Raw genomic sequence first — 18,392 nt, 5'->3', positions numbered from 1 at the left:
TCCCAAAAACGGTACTCCTTTTTGGTATCTAAGTAGTAAGAGTGATCTCTAGTGTTCATTTCTGTATTACAACAGTCTGGGCAACATGAATGTTCTAAAATGAATGTGTAATAAAATGTATTGTAGAACTTAGTGAAATGAAAAATAATTGATAGTCACAAGGAGAAATTTTAAAAAACAAGATTTTTAAAACTTCTACCATATTAATAAATCTGAGCTTTGTATGCCATCTTGAATAGAGATTGAACACTATAGTGTGCATGAGTTCAAAGGCAGATCAGGGCAGGTGGGGGGAACTGGAGGGCCCAAGGGCCCTTTGAGCTATCTGAGGAGAGCACTCCTGTTCCTCATAGGCCACAAGTTATTCTAACGAAACTAATTTTAGAAGACGAATCTGGCTCTTTGCTGATTAGTGGGCTGCTCCTGCTGTGGCTGTGCTCCTAGGCTGAAGGAGGTGCAGTGATGTGAGGTTAGTATTACATCGCACTGTCAATAGCTTCTGTATATTAAGGAGCTGGGAGGTAAATTTTCAAATTTTAACCCCTCTCAGGCCCCATTTGTGTTGGGCAAGCGGGAGAGTGAGGTGAGTGAGGTGGGTGGGGGGTGGGGGAGAGTGAAGACAATGAGTTTGATGTTCCTGTCAATCCTCAAATATTTTATTTTGCAATAAATGAACCTTTCTATAGTGACAAACAATTGTAATCTATCAACAACAACTTGTATTTATATAACACCTATAAAAATGAACGTTATCAAATAAAATTTGAAACTGAGCCTCATGAGATATTAAGACAGGTAACCAAAAGTATGGTCAAGGAGGTAAGTTTTAAAGGAGTGTCTTATAGGAGGAGGGAGAGAGATGAATAGATTTAGTGAGAGCTTAAGGCCAAGGCAGCTGAAACCATGACTGCCAATGGTGAAGAGATTAAAATCGGAGATGCACAAGAAGACAGAACTGTGGGAGGGCAGATATCGCTGAAGATTGTAGGGCTGGAGGAGTTTGCAGAAAAGGAAAGCGATGAGGCTGTGAAGAGAATTGAGAACAAATAGTTATTGATCACAACACACCTTGCACAGAGAGAGGTTTTCGTGCATTGACCCTACCTTGAGCTGTGCTTAAAACTGCTACAAAAAACTGTAATTGGTTTGTTTTCCCAACATCTGATTTTACATCTCAGTTAAAGTTAGAAAATGGCCTGGTTCCATTTACTTGCTAAAATATAATCTCGCTGTTTAATAAATTCTGCCCAGTCAATACAAAAGGAACTTGTTTATAGAGATTTTTTCTTCTTTCTGATTCCACTGGATTTTTTGTTTGGCACTACTTGGGCAATTTCCGTGGGCACCTTCAGCACTGGATTAGTAAATTTATCTTCATCTTCACTAGGTTCAATCAAAGTCAATTCAGTCTCTTCCTGTTCAATGGCTTCCTCTTTCAATCTATAATTATATTAGAACACACCACCAGTTGGGATGCCATTGAGGCACATTAGATAGCAATGCAGAAATCACTTAATGTCCAAATCACAATATGCAACGTCTTAACTTATACAACTTTGATGATAATTCATAAGTCAATAAGTAGAGGTCTTGAGTACAAGAGCCAAAGAGGTTTGTACAAAATTTGTACAAGGCATTGGTTAAAACAGTTTGGGTAGCAACATTATAGAAAGGACTTTAAAGCCACAGGAAGCCTAGCGTCTTGATACACCACAATGACACCATGCATGAAAATCTATAGTTATGAGGAGAGACTTGAAATACTGGGGCTATTCCTACTGGTGAGAGTGCATGTGTGAGACTGGAGTCACTTTTAGGTCCAGTCCAGGATAGAGCAGCAGGGTCCCTTCCCCCACACAAAAACAGAAAATGTTGGAAAAACTCAGCAGGTTTTAACAGCATCTGTGGAGAGAAAAAGAAATTGAGTTAACGTTGAGTCCGTATGACTCTTCTTCAGAGAGGGTTCCCTTCCCTGAAGGACATCAATGAACCAGCTGGGTTTTTACAACAGTGTAACTTTTATGGTTATTTTTCTGGCACTAGCTCATAAGGATCCAGATTTCCTGAATTGAGTTTCACAGTGGGATTTAAACCACAATGTGGAATTCAAATCCCAGCAAGGCAAGTTGGGAATTTATATCTCATGACCTCTGGGCTACCAGTCCAGGATGAAACCATTAGGCTTCCTTATTCGGGTATGGCATACACACCAGTAAAGAACAAGCAATCGTTGCCTCAGACTTGTATCAACCAGACTCATCCTCTTCAGCAAACCCCAATGCGAGGGAATCCTAACCTTGTGAAAATCTTTTGTTTTAGATATAGCCAAGACCAGATCCACAGATCTATCTCTCCACACCATCCACTCCTAGCTTATAAGAGTTGGGATTAATCAATGATTTTCTAGTAAACATAGTGATACAGACCTAGCTCTTGTTGCAGCCTTTACCGCAGCCTGGCGAGCCAGCTCATTCTGTCGCACGGCGTCCCTCTTTGCCTCCACTTTCAGAACTTCAGCATGTCCAAAGGCTGGAAATAGCCTCTTCATGAAGAAGAAATAAATTTGACTCAACCAGAATTCTAACTCAGCCCCTGACTTGACCAGAGCCTTTTGTGCTGAAACCTTTTGTGCTGAAACCTTTTCTGATGGGGCCTTTTCAGGTGGAGACTTTTCTGATTCAGCCTTTTCATGTGGAGCCTTTTCTGATTGGGCCTTTTCTGCCACTTTGTCTTAATAAAAAAGAAAAGAAGAAAATGGAACATTTTTACAGCTAAGATCTAAAATTTATTTCTATAGATAGTAACATAAGAACAGAAGGCCATTCAGCCCGAGTCTGCTCCGCCATTCAATACGATCATGGCTGATTGAACACTTCAATGCCTTTTACCCACACTATCCCCGTAATCCTTTACATTATTGCGAATCATAAATCTCCTTAAACATACTTGATGATTGAGCTTCCACGGCCCTCTGGTATAGAGAATTCCAAAGATTCACAACCCTCTGAGTAAAGAAATTTCCCCTCGTCTCGGTCCTAAGTGGCTTCCCCCTTATTTTGAAATTGTGTCCTCTGGTTCTAGACTCCCTAACCAGGGGAAACATCTTACCTGTAACTACCCTGTCTATTCCTTTAAGTGTTTTGGAGGTTTCAATGAGATCACCTCTCATTCTTCGAAACTCTAGAGAATACAGGCCCAGTTTGCCCAATCTCTCTTCCTAAGACAGTCCTGCCATCCCCAAACAAGTCTGGTGAACCTTCGTTACACTCCCTCTATGGCAATAATATCCTTTCTGAGGTAAGGGGACCAAAACTGCACACAATACTCCAGGTGCTGCCTAACCAAGCTTCTATACAATTGAAGCAGGACTTCACTGCTCCTGTACTCAAATCCTCTTGCGATAAAGGCTTACATTCCATTATAATTCCTAATAGCTTGCTGCACCTGAATGTTAGCCTTCAGTGACTTATGGACAAGGATACCCAGGTCCCTTTGTACATCTACACTTTCTAATTTCTTACCATTTAGGAAATACTCTGCACATCTGTTCCTTCTATCAAAGTGGATAACCACACATTTTTCCACATTATATTCCCTCTGCCATGTTTTGCCCATTCACTGGGCAGAATTTTGCCCTTGGTGGGCGTGCGGGCCCCACCAGCTCAGCAGTGGGCAGACAGCCGACCCCCACCGACGAAACGGGGCCCACCGCCATTTTGAGTGGGCGGGCCAATTAAGGCCCGCCCAGCGGCCTGCCCGACAGGAAGCGCTACGCACTTCCTGTACGGGGGGTGGATTCCCCATCTGTCAGAGTGCGCTCTTTCGCGCATGCACGCGAAAGAGTGCACTGCTCCCTGAGACTAAGTGCTGTCTCGGGGAGATTGCTGACAGGTAAAAAAACTACAAAAATAGAAAATATTAAAATTATTAACATGTGCCCCTCATGTGACAATGTGACAATGTCACATGAGATGGGACATGTTAATAAGAAACACACAAACTTTAACAAACTTTTTAAAAACGGACATGAAACCTCATCCCACCAGTAGATGATGTTTCATGAATAATCTGGAGCCCACTGGGGCTTCTGGCCTGCCCGCCAACCTTAAGCTTGGATGGGCAGGTCTTTAACAATCTTAATTAGCCTGTCAATTTGTTTTCAGTGTAATTTTTAGCACAATCAGGATTGTTTAATAATTGTAAGCAGAATCACATCTAATGTTTGCAAGCATGGCAGGGACAGTGGGGCCCAGAGCAAGAGCAGACCTACCGAAGTGTGTGCTTGTGTGTCTGTGAGTGAGTGTGTGTCAGAGTGAATGAGTGTATTTGTGTGTGAGGGAAAGAAGGGAGTGTGTGTGTGTGTGTGTGTGTGTGAGAGAGAGAGGAGAGTATGAGTGAGTGTGTATGTGAGAGAGCAGCATGTGTGTGTCTGGCTCACTCCGAGTCTCAGGGTTCTCATTCACCCTCACCCCCACACACCAACTTGCAATCTCATCTACTCTCACAGTGTTTGAGGGTGAGTGAATGAGCACCTTGAACCTGGCAGTAAGCCGAACACATGCACTCACCCTCTCAGACTCTAATGGTCACCGTTATTTATCAAAGTAATTTTTTTAAAAATTATCATTTTATTGCTTTGACGTTTTTTATTTTTGCTCAGCCAGTTGTCTCTTTTCATACCTCAGTGTTTTTTTAAAATTCATATTTAATGTTGTGCCAAATGTTATTTTTCAGAAATTTTCTCATTGGTCCCTTGAGTGAGAAAAAAACTGAAATTTGGCATTCCGAAGCAAAAAGATTGGACAAGCCTGTTGTAGGTGAACTCAAAGCCCTGTAAGAACTCTGCCAGTCAACAGCCTGAGATGGGCCTGCACGTGGACAGTGTTGACGCCACCTTTTAGCCCCTCAATTTTTACTTTAACTGGCTGTTTGCACTACTGCCCCACCAAACCCAGGATGCCAGGCCCTTCCCTCTTCCACTCCTCCATGACCCTGACCACATATTGTCCTCCCTTGGATCCCTCTTCCATTCCCCCAACCCCAATACACACCACCCCCGCCTCACCACTAACTCATCGTTGCTGGTCCTGAGCCTCCTTGCAAGCTGCCATTCTCCTGTTCCCCTCCCTTGTGCCACAGAGTTTAACAAGGAAAACCAATGACCTCAGACATAACTGCTCAAAGCTGACTTTTACACATCACAGTTAAATGAACATGAACGGGGTGCCACGAGATTCTCATGCATTGCTGACTTTATCTTGAAGGTAGGACATAATTAAAGAAGTTTTACACTAATGCAGTGTCACATGAGGGGACAGGGAAATTTTATTTTTCTATATTTAACATTTTTGAATTTGGCGCCGATCTCCCTGAGGCAGCACTTAGCCTCAGGGAGATGAGTGCGCTCTTTTGCATGCATGCGCGAAAGAGCGCACTCTCGGATAAGGGAATCCCCCCCCACCCGCACAGGGAGCGCATAGCACTTCCTGGCGGACGTCACGCTGGGAGGGCCTTAATTGGCCCGCCCACGTAAAATGGCAGTGTGTCCCCAATCGGGGCGCCGATCGGAGGCGCACCTGCACACGCCCGCTCCTGAATATCCCCCCCGACGGGGGGAAAATTCTGCCCCATATTTCAATTGCTATTGGAAGTTAGGGCCAAAATCCTATCCCAATGGGGAAGTTCTCTACTGTGGAAAGCTGTGCATAATAAATACAAATAAAAAAGATCCCAAGTGTGAAAATAAAGCCAGCTTCAATGTGTTCACCTATTTCACTCAGAGGGGCCTTGGACAGCATTTTATTAATTTCCTTTGTGGTTCCAGATTGCACCACTTTATAGCTTTGTTCCTCGTCTTTTGAAAAGTTCTTTGTAGAGGTTGTAGTAGTTTTACCATGATCTACATAAATCAATAACAGACAGTTGTTAAGACCTATAAAATTACCAGCGCAATGCCTACAAATTTGCACCAATTTCATTAAAACATTAGAGTATAGGAAATAAGAGGAGTGGACAATATGGCACCTTGACTCTGCTCTGCCATTCAATAAGATCATGGCTGATCTTCTATTTCATCTCCACTTTCCTGCCATATCCTCCTAGCCCTTGATTCCCTTTGCAATCTCAGTCTTGAATATGCTCAACAACTGAGCACCCATAGCTCTCTTAGGTAGAAAATTCCAAAAATTAATGACTCTCTGAGAAAAGTATTTTCTTGCTCATGCTGGATTGCACTAGGGAAGGTGGTGGTGAACTACCTTCTTGAATACAAATTAGTTGCTTTCTAGGGCAGTTAAGGGTCAACATCACTGTGGATCTGAAGCCACATAAAGATCAGGTAAGGGCTGCAGGTTTCCCTTCCTAAAGAATATCAATGAACCAGATGGGTTTTTATGACAGTTCAGTAGTTTCATGGTCACCTTTACTAACACTAGGTTTTTATTCCAGATTTATTTAAGTGAATTTAAATTCCCCAATTTCCATGGTGGGATGTGAAGTCATGTCTCTGGGTCTTTAGTCCAGGTCTCTGGATTATTAATCCAATAAAATGACCAGTTCTGTATGCTTTTACATTACACTGAGATTCCCAGTACTTCTCCCCTGAGGGGTAGAGCATGGCAGAATCGCTGAGGTTAACAGCAATGGTGGGACAGGAGTTTCAAACCCTTCTGACTCTTTCCTTCACTCATGTGAATGAATGGGGCACCCATTTTGAGGGGAACCCCAAGAAACTGCTGGTGGCCTGCTCTCCTGCCATCATCTTCAGACCACAGAAAGCGGCTAGCAAAGTGAGTAGCTGATCTTTCTTTCAGGATCCAGGCATGCTTTCAGGTCCCGCTGCCTTTTGGCTACTAGCTGACCCTCAAGACTACTTAGAGATTTAGCTACAACACACTGGATAAACACTTGGCAGGGAAATATTTGCAGGATTACTGGGGAAAGAGTCAGGGGTAATGGGACTAATTAAATAGCTGTTTCAAATGCTAGCACAGTTATGATTGGCTGAATGGCCACCTCTGTTTGAATGATTCTTAGATCCTACATAAAAACTTGGAAGAGCTACAGGCCACCATGGAATATGACACCATTTGATGAAACTGTAAAAATTATACTCAAAGGCTTACTTGCTGAGCCTAGACAGGTCATTGACAGTCAAGATCTGCAGCAGCAATCTTGCTACTACCTGTTTCCCAATAAAAAGCTCTCTAAGTGTTCTGACAGGACTTGTTAACATCGTGAAGCACATACATTGGACAGCGATACCTTGATAGGGACAGTGCGAGTTCTATTTTTCTTTCATATTTGCTGTGATGTCCAGTACACTAGGCCAAAATCAGGACTGGTTTAGCTCTTACAACATGCTGAAATGGTCTATTCTAGACCACATGTAAATAAGATCACTAAAACAGTACCTTCCTTTTTATCAGATCCAAAGATTGTTTCAATGGGTGAATGTGCTGGGTTTTTTGATTTACTGCTTACTTATATCTTCCAATTCTACACAGCCCTCTACCCCTCTCATGAAGGAACACTGGATAGCAATGGGATAGGACCTATCAGGCTTCTTTCCTCCATATCTCAGGGACAACCTGGACAATTATGGTGACCCCTTAAGTGTCATTGCAGCTGAAATCAGCAAACGTAGCACTGGCTGAGCACCAAACCTGGGACCTTCCAGTCTCTAACAATTAGTTGCTCATTGACTTCATTGATTGAGCAGTGGAGGATTGGAGCCAATGCTGGGTTACTCCCCTGTACTGCCGTTATTCAAACGTATTGCCTAGTACTGAAGTGAGGCAGGCATTCAAACTTTTGCTGATTTTATAAAATGGCTGCTATGGAAATAAATGCATTTTGCATATTGAAATTGCTGCATGCATTGATGTACTAAACTTACCATGATGGGCAGATAATTTCGAAGATTTCTCAGCTGATGAGACAGGTGCTTTAATTTTCTTTCGCTAAAACAAATATAAAAGTTAATTTTTGCCCCACGGCAGTAATTGCAGTCCCCATCTCCTCAAAACAATGTGGGTAATTTTGACTTTGAGAAATAGTATAAAACAGGCGTTATCGATTCATGCCCCCGATTTTAATTTACATTGACATTTCTTCCTTTGGTTCCCTCCTCTTCCTCATCTATATGCTGGTGCTTCACAATGTCATCCATACACAAGGAGTTAGCTACTGATTCCATCCATCCCTCTGACAACAGTCTGAGATTAATCTTGGTGTCACATTTGACCCCGAGATGAGCTTCTGACCTCATATTCGCATGATCACTCAGACCACCAATTTCCACCTCCATAACATCACCCTGACTTCGCTTCTCTCAGCTCATCTGCTTTTTAAACCCTCATTCATGCCTTTGTTGCCTCTAGACTTGACTATTCCAATACAATCCAGGCTGGTCTTCCACATTGTACCCTCTGTAAATTGGAGCTCATTCAAAACTCTGCTGTCCATGTCTTAACTTGCACCAAGTCCCATTCATCTATCATCCGTGTACTTGCTGACCTACATTGGCTCCCAGTGAAACGACGTCTTGACTTTAAAATTCTCATCCTTGTTCTCAAATCCCTTCATGGCCTCGCCCTACCATATCTCTGTAATCTCCTCCAGTTCCACAATCCTAAACAAATATCTGCACACCTCTGCCTCTAGCCTCTTGAGCACCCCCGATTTAATTGCTCCACCATTGGTTGCTTAGGCCCCAAGCTCTGGAATTCCTTCCCTATACCTCTCTACTTTGCTTCCCTCCTTTAAGACAGTGTTAATATCTATCTATCTATCCATCTATCCGTCTGTCAGTCTGTCTGTCTGTCTGTCTATCTATCTACCTATCTCTCTGGCCAAGCTTGTGGCTCGGTGTCTTTTTTTATTTTATAATCCTCCTCTGAAGTGCTTTGGGTCACTTTATTACATTCAAGGTGCTATATAAATGTAAATTGTTGCTGTTGTAGCTTCCCCATATATGCAACAACACCAAGCTCTATCGCTCCATCATCCTGTCTGGATGGACAGGACAGTGGAGTTGAGGCCACAATTAGATCAGCCATGATCTTATCGAATGGTGGAGCAGGCTAGAGGAGCTGAATGGCTTACTCATGCTCCTGGTTCTTGTGTTTGTGTGTTCTTTTGACCTCTCCAGTACCTCTGTAGTCAGAGTGCTTGTCTGACATCCAGTATTGGATGAGCCAAAATTTCTCCAGCTAAACAGTGGCAAGGCTGAAGCCACTTTGTGCAGCTCCTGTCACAGCTCTATGTCCTTGCTACCAATTCAACTCCCACCGCTGCCACTTTTTCAGACTGAACCAGATAGATTGCAAAATAGGAACCCTTATTTGACCCTTACCGGTTTCCGATCCCATATTCTCTTCACCAGAAAGACAATTTACTTACGCCAAATCTTGCCCATCTCCATGTTTGCTTCAACAATTGCAGCCTCATCCATGTCTTTGTCACCTCCAGATTCAACTATTGATTGCAATGCTCTCCTAGCTGGCTTCCTATCTTCCATCCACCGTAAATATCATCAGTTTATTCAAAACTCTGACGTCTTTATCATATCCCACACAAAGCACTCTTCATCCATCACTTGCCAACTTACATTGGATCACAATCACCCCCCAAACTAACAGCACCAGTTTAAAATTCTTATTTTTCATTGTATCAAAACCCTTCATGGTCTTGCCCCTTACCATTGATGTAACTTTTTCCAGCCCTACAACTCACATCCTAATTCCCCACTTCAAAATCACCAATCCTGTAACTCTGACCTTTGGGGTTTTACCTCCTTCCTTTGCCCCACCATTGGCAACCACGCCTTCAAGGCTCCACACGCTGGAATTTGCACTATATACCACTCAGTCTCTCCTCCTTTAGGATCCACCTCTTTGGTCAACATCACCCTTCTTTGGCTGTGTCCAATTACTCCCTTATGTCCCCCTGAAGCACTTTGGGATTTTTTTTTGAATTTACAGGTGGTCTATACATCAAAGTTGTTGCTACTGTTGTATGTTGACATCCAGAACTAGCTAATCTTAATTAATCTTAATTATCATTCAGAGTTCCTTCTGCCGATTTTTATCCTGTGACTCTCCAACTGGAAAGTGCAATGGATGGGTGTCAAGTGAGAACAGGATCGACAGAACTGAACTCTGGGCTCACAAATGCAAGGCCAACTTTGGCAAACCACCACTTCCAATGGGCTGACTGCACCTGTGGAAGTGTACCCCAGCAAGAAGCTTTCACCTCTGGAGGAGAGATTGGCATTAGAAAAAGTACCTAATGTTTTGCATATAAAATATCATCCATTCATCTTGTAAATAAATGAGATACGTAATCATCATTTAAACCACTGATTTCCTTCAAGAGCTTACAGTAGATTCACCACGTTTCTTCACAGGGGGTTTTGTGCTTTGTTCAATCGCGTCTACTGGAGATGATTCATGGGTAATCTGATTGATTTAAAAAAAACAGTTGTAAAATTTTACTCAACATTCTTTCACTAAAATAAATAAATAGGTATTGAAAGTCTATGGTGTATGGTATCACTAATAAAAGCATTTTGTCAGAATTTTTGATTTAGTGCTGTGGTGCAAATTGCTCATCACTATACTTAATTGAGATGAAAAGGTCATACATAAGAATAGCTTTGGTCTCCAACTTTTTGGAAAGCATCGTGTATAAAAATCAAACATTAGGACAGCCAAAGCTTAATATTTGCCTTTGAATATATTTTAAAGTGCAATTCACAATATTTTTAAAATGTTATTCTTTCATGGGATTTGAGGGTCGCTGGCAAAGCCAGCATTTGTTGCCCATTCCTAATTGCCCTTGAGAAGATGGTAACGAGCTGCTTTCTTGAACCACTATAGTCCATCTGATGTAGGTACACCCACAGTGCTGTTAGAAGTGCCAAATGCTGGCCTTGCCAGCCACGCTCACACTCTATGAAAAAATTTTAAAAGTTGATATATGGTAGGCAACTTACTATCAGGCATTCCTCCTCCTCCGCCCAAGCTGGGCATTAGGAGGTGTGGGAGAGCACTAAGACTGATACAGTCTCAGACCTCTTTCTAGCGAAATACTGAACCAGAACTCTTGTGTTACAACATGGTAGGACAGTTTTGTTTAACATTTCATCTTAAAGGCGTCACCTCCGAGAGGGCAGCATTCTCTCAGTACTGCACTGGGAAATCCAGCCTGGATTATGTGCTCGTGCCTCTGGAGGGCTACATAAGCCCACAACCTTCTGATTCCAAGACGAGGAACTATTCCCACTGATTGGGGACTCTAGGGCTAGAAGACATAACCTAAAAATTAGAGCCACACTTTTCAAGAGTGAGATTAGGAAACACTTCTACACACAATTGGAACTCTCTTCTGCAAACATCAATTAATGCTAGATCAGTTGGCAATTTTATCTGAGAGTGAAAGAATTTGTTAACCAAAATGTATTAAGGGAAATGGGACAAAGCTATGGAGTTAATCACAGGTCAGCCCTGATTTCACTGAATAGCAGAACAGGCTCAAGAAGCTAAATAGCCTAATCCTGTTCCTGTGTTCCTATGAGTGCTCAACTGAGCCATGGCTATCACTAGATTAACAGGTATTAGGTTAACAAATCATAATGGATGATTAATGAGGCTTCAAAATATTTTAGATCTGTGGAGCAGAGAGGTACTGAGAAAAATAATTGGTAAGTAAAAGTCAGGAATCAACAGCAATTAAGGGGAAACTTTCTTTTGTTTAATTGAGTTGGTAGGCTGTGGAATGCACTGCCTGAAAGAGTGCTGGAAGCAGATTCAATAGCAACTTTCAAAAGGGATAAATACTTAAGGGGGAAAAATTTGCAGGGGTACAGGATAGGACAGGCAAATGGGACTGATTGGATAGCTCTTTCAAAGAGCCAGCACAGCATAATGAGCCAAATGGACTCCTTCTGTGTTGTGTCATTCAATGATTCTATGAATTAAATCCCACAGAATTTAATGAACGGTGAGGTGTAACCCATGGAGATCGAATTTATCTTTATGAGGATCTTGCTGTTAAGCAGAACAGTTTGTATTTAAAAAGATTAAAGAAATCAAAGCCATTTCATTACCTGGTCTGAAGGCACATGGACCTCTTGCATAGACGTATCACTTGCTATGTGTATTACTTTCACCTCAATCGAAGATCTAGAGGATGCTTCTGAATTCTCGAGCAATCTTTTAGTCACATACACTGCTGCACACGCAAGAAGTGCTTCCAGAAACTCCAAGAAAACCATCTGAATAAAAAGGTTTGTTGCGCTCACATCATCAAATAACAAAATATTTATTCCGTTTGCAAACACTTTATTACTAGAAGTTTCATAAATTTGCTTTTGAATTTTTCACAGATTTAAAAATAAAGATGAAAAATTGCAGAATGTTCCAAAGCCCTTCACAACCAATCAAGTACTGCTGTAAAGTGGTTACCGTTGTGATGTAATCAACCACAGCTGCCAATTTGTGCACAGTAAAATGTGCTTTATATTATATTGCAGTGCCTTTTCCAAGTGTTAGTTGGTTGCACTCTTGTCCCAGAGTCTGAAGGATATGGGTTAGAACCTCTAACTTTTAAAATGAATTATACCTCTATGTTCATGTTATTGTAGGTTCCATCAGACACTGCAGGGTTATCCTCAGACAAGATCTGTACTACACGAGTTGCTGTTAAGTCCTTGCTCAATAAATTTAGATCCTGCAATTACAGAACAAAATGGAAAATAGGATACATGCATTTTTATAAATATGTAAAAAGCAAGATTATTTAGAATTGAGTAAATTTTAATTGTAAAATATCATATTATTTATCATGAAACCTTCCCTCCCACAGAGATAGGACAAATGACTGGGTACCAGTACTTGATGATTATCCAGCAAACCCTGATGTGAAACGCATTGAATTAGGCTAGGATTAGATGCGGCTGTCAAGCTGCACGCTAATACTCACTGTCTTAGCTCACCAGTGAATAACAGTTGCTTGGACAAGATTTTAGAAATCCAATTAGCACCCAAAAGGTGTCAACACTTTCAGGAGAGATGGGAGAAAATTGCACCACCTAATTTCCAGGTTTCCATTATTCTGGGAGCAATTAATGCTGCATGCCATGGATTTCTAGTGTCAAATAATATAACACTGAACCCACTTCTTTTCCAATATGACAGCTACTTGTCTCCACCTGCCGGTTTTGGATGCCTGCACCTGAAACTATAATGAAGCTCCACTTATATGGTTCGCATAAATATGTCAATATGTCTTTCATCACCTTTCTCACCAAAATTCTTTTCTTTACTTCCTATTGCTACAGCATTGTATCTTTGAGCACTTACCTTTCCCAAGAACACAAGCAAAGTGGAGGGCAAATCCACTTTGGTCTGCCATCCACAAAATGGGGATATTAGGTTTCCATCATATAGAGCAGACTTGTCCAACCTTTTCACTTGGGGAGTGGGGGGGCACATTTCAATTTTTTTCCCACTCAAGGGTCCAATGATCAAATTTCAGTAAGATAAGGTTTCACACATTAGACATGAATTTTTTAAAAAATCAATGTCAAAGTAATAAATTGATAATTTCGAGAAAAAAAGTCATTAATATAAATGCCCATTAAAAAGTGCCAAGCAGCAGAGTTCACCAATAAAACCCTTTTTGGCTTTTCGCTAAGAAGCAGAGCTAGGGAGAGACAGGCTAGGCCCCAAGTCCTGGTCACCAGGGAAGGGGTGAGGACCAGGCCTGAGCTTAGGAGTTGGGTTCAATTAACACTGACCTTGCATTCGCCTCTGGTGGCACACACTCTGTGCTGGCCTCCACAGAATTCATCCGAAAGTGGGGTCCAGAAGTGGATTGCCTTTCAACCTGGGTTTCTTTCCTTTCCTGGCCTGCTTTGTGAATAGGTTTTTGGGGAGGGAGGAGGGGGAAGGCAGGGTGTGAGTGGGTCCGGCTCACTCCCAGTCTCAGGGTTCTCGCTATCACCCGTTCACTCGCTCGGACACGCTCTCTCACTCGCTCGGACACGCGCTCTCACTCGCTCGGACACGCGCTCTCACTCGCTCGGACACGCGCTCTCACTCGCTCGGACACGCGCTCTCACTCGCTCGGACACGCGCTCTCACTCGCTCGGACACGCTCTCTCACTCGCTCGCTCTCTCACTCGCTCGGATACACTCTCTCACTCTCACAGACATGCTCTTTCTCACTTGCACAGACACATTCTCTCTCACTCTGTTTTGACACAGCAGTTGGTAAAGGCTGTTATTTAAAATCCTAGAGGGAAACTTTAACAACTGTCATATATTTTAAGTGGTATGTTTGAGATGCAGCTCTAAATTCAGGAATCAGACCACTAGTTCTCGAGAAATTTTTATATCAAACTACATGAGGCATTTATTAATTTACACAAGTTAAATATATACACATGGCTACAAATTACTACTATCATAACTTTTTAACAAATTCCCAAACTAATCTCCATTAAGGCAACAACAACCTATAGACTTTAAGCAGACACCAGGCAAAGCATTTTCACCTTACAAATTCAAAATGAGGTTTCTTTCACTTTGGTTCTCTTGCAGACAGTTGTAGGCTTACATCTGCTTTGGTGTTACATGCCTCTGCTCTGCACACACAAAACTGCTATCTGTTATACCCAGCACATCCCTTTGAATGTAAATTCTCATTGTATCACCAGCCCCTTTGAACTCCACCTCTACTAACAATAAAACCCCTTTCATAGTACTAATTTTATTAGTAATATAAACATTGCTTGGTCTCTGCTACCTAGGTGCCAGATTTCACTCCCCTTCTTGAATGCTCTATTCAACAAGATGCAAATGCACTCCACCTCTCTTACATCTCAAAACTAGCATACATCAAAGCAACCAGACACACACGCGCAGACACACACACGCAGATACAGGCAGACACGCACACACTCACACACAGACACATACACACAGACACACACACAGACTCACACTCGCACGTACAGACTCTCTCACTCGCACACTCACACACATGCACAGACTCTCTTACACACACACACACACACAGACTCTCTCATACACACACATAGTCTCACACACACACACACAGGCTCACACACGCTCACACAGGCTCACATACACACACACACACACACTTGCCACCTGGGCCCATGAAGTTTGGACATGTTACCTCAGGAGAATCAATCAGGAGGTGGTAGCCAGGCCCTCCTCCCATTTGGCTGGCCTTCCTAACCTCCACTCACTCCGTAGACCATGTCGCTGCTTCCCATTCTGCCAGCCTTCACAACCTCCACCCACTCCACAGGCCTTCCCGACCTCCACTTGCTCTGTGGACCTTCCCGATCTCCTCCTGATTGCCGAACATTTGTTGCTTCCTCCTTGCTACCCTTCTTACCACCCTTTTCCTGAGTCCTTGCTTGGGATAACCCTTGGAGCAATCAGCACTATCAGGAAGCAGCATGATTTCATCTCATGTTCTCAGCCAGTGTGTATTTGCAGATTTTGGTATTTTATTAGTTTTTTTTTTAAATACATGACTCTGCTTTTCCTCATGGCCTCCCCAATCACTTCATCATCTTAGCCCTGTGCTACTTCAGGGGCCAGTGCCTGCACAGGAGGGCGAGAGAGAGTGCGCACTCTGAAAATAAAGGAGCAGCCACTCACCTTCACACTGCCCACTACTCCTCCAATCAGAGACTGATTCTCTCCCAAATTTGCCGCTGATGGGCTAGCCAGTGAGCCTACTAGCAGCAAACATGGGAGAGAAACAGCCCGTGATTGGAGGAGCAGCTCCTTGCAGATCTTTCATTTAACTTACCCATAGTTTGAACAGTGAGTCCGTGAGCTGGATAAAAAGGCTTCGGGGGCTGGGTTGTGGTCTGGGGCCGGGCGTTGGACAAGCCTGATATAAACATTTGTATAGGATTCATGCATCATGAATACAACAGAGGTCATAATAAGGACCTAAGGAGGCTTGTATTCAAATAAATCTTTTGTTAAGGTAGGATAATGAGGTGAAAAATCATCTGATTATATATTCCAAATTGTGCCTTATCCTTTTAAAAAAAGGTAAAGCTGCAATTTTATCATCAAAAATATTAAAGTTACAAATGAGGTGATCTCTGTTAGCGTCCATGGATGTACTTTAAAATATTCACTAATTTTTTTATTGTATTACAATAGTCACATTTTGAGATCTTTTGACCATCTTATACAGAAAGAATTTGGGGGAGAAAGTTATTTTCAAACTTTTAAAGCTTAGGGTAGTCACATAAATTTAAAAAGGCATAGAGCAAATAGTTGGTTAAAACGATAGTGGACAAAGCTTTGATATTGTTTCCCCATAGACTGAAATTAATAAAAGCTTGGACATACATAGCACCTTTCATGACCACGGGATATCCCAGAGTATTTTAAAGCAATGAAGTACTTTTGACGTATAGTCACTGTTGTAACGTAGGAAGTGCAGCAGCCAATTTGCATTAAGTAAGTTTCCAGCAGGATGATAATGACTAGTCAATCTGGTTGGAGTGATGATGATTTTGAGAGGGAAGTATTGCCCAGGACATGGGGGATAATTTCCCTGTTCTTCTGCAAAATAGTGTTGTGGACCTTTTATGTTCATCTGCGAGAGCAGATGGGGCCTTAGTTTAATGCATCTGAAAGATGGCAAAGGACTGCCCTGGTGCATCATCTAGATTTTTGTGTTCAAATCTCTGAACTGGGACCTAAGCCCAGGTGAAACTGCTACCATTGAGCCATGACTGGTACTGTAAATTTGTTAACTTTTCCCAGCAGTTAATAAACACCTCTTGCCCACTGTGTTGGGAAGTCGCTGGTCATTTCAGGCTGTGAACACAGGATGACAAGACTTATAGAAGGAGATATTAGTAGTCAGCCATCAATGGCAGTTACCCATTGGGTTTATAAAACCAAAAGTAGCATGGGAAAAGTTTGGAGAGGCTCAGAGGAAGAATGCTGGAGGCTAGTTAGGAGTTATTTTGATTAAGACCAACCCACTGATGTGGGAAGTATGCTTTATTTATTATGTTTTTTAAAATTAATTCATGGGATGTGGGTGTCGCTGGCTAGGCCAGCATTTATTACGCATCTCTAATTGCCCTTGAGAAGATGGTGCTGAGCTGCCTTCTTGAACCGCTGGACTCCATGTAGTGTAGGTATACCCACAGTGCCGTTAAGGAGGGAGTTCCAGGATTGCGACCCAGTGACAGTGGAGGAACTGCAATTTGGTTCCAAGTCAGGATGTTAAGTGGCTTGGAGGGGAACTTCCAGGTGGTGGTGTTCCCACGTGTCTGCTGCCCTTGTCCTTCTAGATGGTAGTGGTCGTGGGATTGGAAGGTGCTGTCTAATGAGGCTTGGTGAGTTTCTGCAGTGTATCTTGTAGATGGTACACAATGTTGTCACTGTGTGTCGGTGGTGGAGGGAGTGAATGTTTGTGGATGGTGTGCTAATCAAATGGGCTGCTTTATCTTGGATGGTGTGAAGTTCTTCAGTGTTGTTGGAGCTGCACTCATCCAGGCAACGGAGAGTATTCCATCACACTTTTGACTTGTGCCGTGTAGATGGTGGACAGGCTTTGGGGTGTCAGGAGGTGAGTTGCTCTCCGCAAGATTCTTAGCCTCTGACTTGCCATTTGTCAGCCCAAGCCTGGACATTGTCCAGGTCTTGCTGCATTTGGATATGGACTGCTTCAGTATCTGAGGAGTCACGAATGTTGCTGGACATTGTGCAATCATCATCAAACATCTCAACTACTGACTTTATGATGGAAGGAAGGTCATTGATGAAGCAACTGAAGATGTTTGGGCCTAGGACACTACCCTGAGAAACTCCTGCAGTGATGTCCTGGAACTGAGATGATTGACCTCCAACAACCACAATCACCTTCCTTTGTGCTAGGTATGACTCCAGCCAGCGGAGAGTTTTCCCCCTGATTCCCATTGACTACAGTATTGCTAGGGCGCCTTGATGCCACATTCAGTCAAATGTTGCCTTGATGTCAAGGGCAGTCACTCTCACCTCAACTCTGGAGTTCAGCTCTTTTGTCCATGTTTGAACCAAGGCTGTAATGAGGTCAGGAGCTGAGACGCCCTGGCAGAACCCAAACTGAGCATTAGTGTGTAGGTTATTGCTCAGCAAGTGCCACTTGATGACCCCTTCCATTACGTTACTGATGATGGAGAGTAGACTAATGGGGCGGTAATTGGCCCAGTTGGATTTGTCCTGCCTTTGTGTACAGGACATACCTGGACAATTTTCCACATTGCAGGGTAGATGGAACAGCTTGGTTAGGGGCATGGCAAGTTTTGGAGCACAAGCCTTTAGTACTGTTGC

At 42.7% G+C, this 18,392-nt stretch overlaps 2 protein-coding genes across 2 annotated transcripts in view; one reads left to right on the top strand and one right to left on the bottom strand.

Annotated features, from left to right (window-relative positions):
* Window positions 1–404: 404 nt before the first annotated feature.
* Window positions 405–18,392, top strand: part of aimp2 (aminoacyl tRNA synthetase complex interacting multifunctional protein 2) — an 89,569-nt gene continuing 71,581 nt past the window's right edge. Inside the window, exon 1 of the mRNA XM_078558872.1 lies at window positions 405–417. The gene's annotated coding sequence lies outside the window, so the exon portion shown is untranslated. The remainder of the gene's footprint in view (window positions 418–18,392) is intronic.
* The window catches only part of rsph10b (radial spoke head 10 homolog B), a 48,928-nt gene continuing 31,807 nt past the window's right edge, over window positions 1,272–18,392 (bottom strand). Inside the window, exons 14-20 of the mRNA XM_078557662.1 lie at window positions 12,625–12,732; window positions 12,110–12,277; window positions 10,383–10,460; window positions 7,898–7,961; window positions 5,768–5,899; window positions 2,427–2,730; window positions 1,272–1,440 (exon numbers count right to left, since the gene is read on the bottom strand). Coding sequence (XP_078413788.1) covers window positions 1,272–1,440; window positions 2,427–2,730; window positions 5,768–5,899; window positions 7,898–7,961; window positions 10,383–10,460; window positions 12,110–12,277; window positions 12,625–12,732 — 1,023 coding nt within the window. The remainder of the gene's footprint in view (window positions 1,441–2,426; window positions 2,731–5,767; window positions 5,900–7,897; window positions 7,962–10,382; window positions 10,461–12,109; window positions 12,278–12,624; window positions 12,733–18,392) is intronic.

This window comes from Cetorhinus maximus, chromosome 15 (assembly GCF_964194155.1).
Source record: "Cetorhinus maximus chromosome 15, sCetMax3.hap1.1, whole genome shotgun sequence".
NCBI classification, from domain to species: domain Eukaryota; kingdom Metazoa; phylum Chordata; class Chondrichthyes; order Lamniformes; family Cetorhinidae; genus Cetorhinus; species Cetorhinus maximus.
The sequence above is the reverse complement of the archived record's forward strand: the minus strand, read 5'-3'. Positions and strand labels throughout refer to the sequence as shown.